The 5,256-nt window shown below is 31.9% G+C and overlaps 1 protein-coding gene across 1 annotated transcript; it reads left to right on the top strand.

The window, feature by feature from the left end:
* Positions 1-56: 56 nt before the first annotated feature.
* LOC120355374 (coatomer subunit delta-like) lies at positions 57-3,657 on the top strand (the record flags this gene model as incomplete). Its single annotated transcript, XM_039443732.1, has 3 exons — positions 57-96; positions 2,163-2,386; positions 3,478-3,657. Coding segments are annotated over 3 exons (444 nt in total), but the record flags the coding sequence as incomplete, so codon positions are not given.
* Between the last annotated feature and the right edge of the window lie 1,599 nt (positions 3,658-5,256).

The raw sequence follows: 5,256 nt of genomic DNA, 5'->3' as shown, positions 1-5,256 counted from the left end.
TAGTTATATAAATTAAAATAAGTATAATATATTGTAATTGTTAATTATTTTTGTAGGTTTTGATAGCAGCAGCTGTCTGCACCAAAGCAGGAAAAAGTAAGTTGTGTTGAGTATTGTTCTTGTATTCTGTTTAGTTTTGCAAATTCACCAAATATATTATTTGGAACTGTGCTCAAACTAGGCCTATTGAAAATTAATCGTCAGTAAAAATGTTTAGATTACTTGAGAGATAAAAATAATTAAGAATTTATCTACCAATTCTGGCTGACGGCTTCGGCTATGCCTACAGAATTTTCTAATGTTATTATCTATACCAATTTCACATTCTTTAGCTGCGTTTACACCAACGTTATTAACAAAATGTTAATAACTTAATCATTATAGATTCTATTAGATTGAACATAACTTATTATACACATGATGTACATATGTGTTTGTCAAGCTCCGTTCAATTTACTGTAATATAATCTATAAAGATCAAGCTATTAACATGTTGTTAATAACTTTGGTGTAAACGTAGCTTTTATAAATAATTTTCATACGATTTGTATTTGTGTAGGAAGAAAAAAATATTAACTATCTATTAAATAAAATTTCAAATATTATTGTTATCAAACAATGAAACGTACCTGCTTTTGTTTTCAGACAAACCTCTTTAAAAAAAATTAATTGTTGAAGGACAGTTTCAAAACAAGTGATTTTAGCTCCTAAATTCCGGGCCAAATCATCTTTAGTCACACAAATCAAAATACACAAACTTAGAACACCATAAAACTGTTCGAAACTCAATTTAAAACATTAATAATCCACTTAAACAGAAAAATATTCAGAGAGCACAAAATCAGAAGACACACAGCCAGCCATATTTTTAGAGAGAAGGCTGTGTGTCAAAATAAATATAAATATGGCTGGCTGTGTGTCTTCTGATTTTGGCTCTCTGAATATTTTTCTGTTTAAGTGGATTATTAATGTTTTAAATTGAGTTTTGAACAGTTTTATGGTGTTCTAAGTTTGTGTATTTTGATTTGTGTGTATACAAGCCTATAGCCATTGTTTTCAACTATATAAATTGGATAAGTATTTAGCTTGTAGTGACTTTAGATGCTTAAGCGTGTAAGATATTGTTCTTCGTGTATTTGTGTAGTGTATTGCCAAAATTCTTCTGAAGATTATAAGTTCATTTGCTCTGAAAACTGGATTTCTCATTCATAGGCGATAGATCCATTCATAGTTTACCAAGAATCTATTACGTTGGAGCCGATAACCTTCCTTAGGTTAATAGGTGAAAATTTGCTATCCAACCGATTTAGGAGAAATTGGTAGCACGGCAAATGTTATCCCTGTGGTGGACCGAATTACAAAATAAATATGTCCCAAATGGTACACCATGAAATCCCTGGTTATGAAAAATTATTAGTAGGATAGATATCTTGATAGGTTATGAATGGTATACTGCTGAATGGGAAGTCAGTTCTAGAGAGATCAAGTCCTAATGAATATATTATCTGTGCAGACTAGCAAAATGGCATACAATATGAAAAATATTAAAAATGATGATGAGTTAATAGCTGCCTTAACACAACTGTTTGGTAAGCAAAATGCTAGGTTTGATGAGCTAAATGCTAAGATTGATAATTTGAAACAAGATCAAAGTGCTAGGTTTGATGATATGAAGCAAGAATGTACTAGTATAAGACTAGAGCAGGTTAGTATAAACTTTCTATTGAAAGATGCACATGAAACATTGAAAGATAATCATGAAGATGAAAGCAAATTGAAGCAGGATAATAGTAGTATTGAGATACAAGATCAATTATTTCAAGTTTCAGATAATGTAGGCCTAGTTACTGTTGTTGAAAAAGTCAACCCTAATGAGTAAAGAAGTAGGTAGGGAGTTGTCTTCACTGAAAGTCAACTATCATGAAAGTAATATTGCTACATTGAAGGTTAGGAGATATTGGTAGCACGGCAACTTATAAACTTTCAATTTATATTTCTGCTGTTTCTGGACTTGAAAATAGATAACAAACTTCTGGTGGATCATTTTCCCCCATAGGAGAGTTTCAATTGGATGATGGTTTGTGAAAACTAATTCAATCAAATTTTCATATAATTTTAGAGTTTTTTTATAAAAGAAGCTCACTATTTTTGTATTTTTTCAGCCATTGTTTCACGGCAGTTCGTTGAAATGACAAAGGCTCGGATCGAAGGATTACTAGCAGCTTTCCCCAAGCTTATGTCAACTGGCAAACAACACACGTTTGTAGAAACCGAATCTGTCCGTTATGTCTACCAACCCCTCGAAAAGCTTTATATGCTGCTTATCACCACAAAAGCTTCAAATATTCTTGAAGATCTCGAGACGCTGCGACTGTTCTCAAGAGTTGTAAGTACAAACATTCATAAATAATTTTTAATTCTAGAAAAAGGCAATTCTTGATGCTCTTGTTACTGATAGCAATGTTTAAATTTAATCATGGCAGTTTTATTAGCTTACCAGGTGAACCCAGCACTCTATCCATTTATTTAAGATTGCTTAGATTAAGTTTTTTTAACATTTATAAATAATCTTTCATTCTAGATAAAGGCAATAATCCTTAATGTTCTTGTTATTGATAACAATGTTTGAATTTAATCGTGACAGTTTTATTAGCTTACCAGATAAATCCAGCACTATCCATTCATTGATGATTGCTTGGATTAAGTTTTTTTGTTAACTAATTAGGAAGATAAATAGTTTTGAGCTGAACCTTTTGTCCCCCCCCCCCCAATCATTGCCATGACCAGTGAATTATTCATACATTTAAACTTTCTTCACTAAATTTAATTAACTCTTCATTTTTCAAGTTATATTGTAAATATTTATTATTTTCTTTTTAGTACCGAGTTTTTTTTTCATTAGAACTCTTTCCCCACACACAGACTTGTCTATGTGGGGAAAATTCACAAGTGCTTTATATTCTTTAATTCATGTACTGTATTTGTTTTTTTTGTTTGATATTGTGGTAATTCAGTAGATATTGTGGCATTCAATTCATATTGAATGAAAAATACTAAGAAATTGTCAAAACCACAGATTTATTGATAAGAAAGATACTTTTCTAAGTATCAATAATCCGTGGTTTTTTACAATTTCTTAGTATTCTCATTCAATACTGTATTTGTAATGAATTTTTGAATAAAACTCAATTTGAATTGAATTACGTGAATAAACAAGGCAAAACAAATGTATTCTCCTTGAATGGAAATTGAACTGCGTATTTCTGGTATTTGGAACTATACATATACTTACCTACTTTAATTATCATCAACTCAAAAGCTCTCTTCAGGAGAAACAATTTCTTCTTCTATCTTCCTGATGGTTTTGGACTTTGAAAGAAGAATAGAAGTTTTGGACTTGGTCTGTTGATTATTTCGTATTGAATTGGTTAGAAGATGAATAGATAAATTAATCATTAATCTCTTCCATGATTTCAGATTCAAGAGTATTGCCGAAGTATGGATGAAGCTGAAATAGCTGACAATGCATTCAATCTTATATTTGCTTTTGATGAGATAGTTGCATTGGGTTATAGAGAGAGTGTTAATCTAGCTCAGATCAGAACCTTTGTTGAGATGGACTCTCACGAAGAAAAGGTCTATCAGGCTGTTCGACAGGTGAGTTCTTGTACACTTATTGGCCCATATGAATAAAACCAGAGCAAATGCTCATGAGCAAGAGCATGGAGCATAAGGTTTTGCTCATGAGCAAAAGGTAGAAGCAAAAGCATTTGCTCATTTTTATATATGAATAAGCTTTACCTTATACTCTTACCTGAACTCTGGAGCAAATGCTCACGTATTTTAGAGATTTTTCATCAGCTGATTCGCTTTTGTAGCCTTAGTTTGTTTTTATAGCTCACGGAAGCGCTAAATATGCAAGTAGGGTGCACCGCTTGTGTTTGCGTCGTCTGTTCTGTTTTCTATTCATGAATAGGGTTTTAGGTTAGTTGAGTTTAGAATTTTGAAATAATAGCGTGAAAAAATGTCATCTATATAATAATCTTCAGCATATTCTTATAATATCAATAGCCTTCTTATAATCGGCCACACTCTCATCTTCTTAAATGCCTATCTCCTATTTTGTGATGGCTATCTTTATAACAGGTTAAAAATTAATTTTATTCTTTTGTAGGGATAATGGTGATATATATCATGGTTGAATCTAATAAGAGTTTTATAGTTCTCAACTATTGGTTGTGATCTTATCTGGTATAGTTTCCTCTTCCTCATACGGATTAGTTGAGCCATTTTACTATGAGCAAAAGGTGATAAGCTGCTCTAGACTAGACTCACCTTTTTTGAAGCATTTGCTTCAAAAGTTGAGCAAATGGTCTAGTTTATCCATACAATTTTGAGCAAAAGCTTTTACTTTTGAGCAAATGCTCAAACTATTTTTTTGATGAGCATGAGCAAAAGGTTTTGCTCACGTTTATTCATAGAAAATGAAGCAAATGCTCCATATTTTAGAAGTATAAGCAAATGCTCAACTTTATTCATATGGCCCATTATTCTTTAATCCAAGTCAATTCATGCCCAGAATTTTTTTCATCAGTTATATAAAATGCATTTTTATATAAGTGATGAAAAATTAATTTCATGGGATTTTCCTGTAACAATAATATTAATAATGGTTTTGTTCATAACATAGAAATGCCGCCAGGGCATGTCCATAAGGGAACACGCTAAAAGAAATAAAACCAACAAGTCCGGAGATGGACTGTCAGAAACAGAAAATTAAAACAAATATTCACACAGAACAATTTCAACCAAGTATCTGCACTAAAGAGAAGTAGGAACGTCTTCAGTTTTCAGATAGTGTTGACCACATTCTTCCTTGAGTTTAATATCTAATATCAGCTGCTCTAATATCATATCTCTATTATCATCATTTGATAAATAAATAGCAATCTTGATATTGTGTTGATAATCTTCATTCTAGCATTATTCCTGACTAGCAGGTCACTCACGATCCGCAAGAGTCTAATTAAAAACTTGACTAACTGAAAAAATGATGTACTGAAATCTTGAAGAATTTAAAAGAGCCCTATAACCATCCTCAGTAAATTGAGAATCTATATGGAAAATTTTAAGTTATTCAGTTCAGTAGTTCAGGCGTGATGATGCGTCATTCGTGAATTCCTATTCCGTACTTGTATAAGCCAATTATTTCCCTCTGTTCTTCCTCCTCCTCCTTCCCTCTCACCCTCCTTCTCC

Source organism: Nilaparvata lugens, unplaced genomic scaffold (genome assembly GCF_014356525.2).
Source record: "Nilaparvata lugens isolate BPH unplaced genomic scaffold, ASM1435652v1 scaffold10647, whole genome shotgun sequence".
NCBI classification, from domain to species: Eukaryota; Metazoa; Arthropoda; class Insecta; order Hemiptera; family Delphacidae; genus Nilaparvata; species Nilaparvata lugens.
This window is presented reverse-complemented; position numbering and strand designations above follow the sequence as displayed.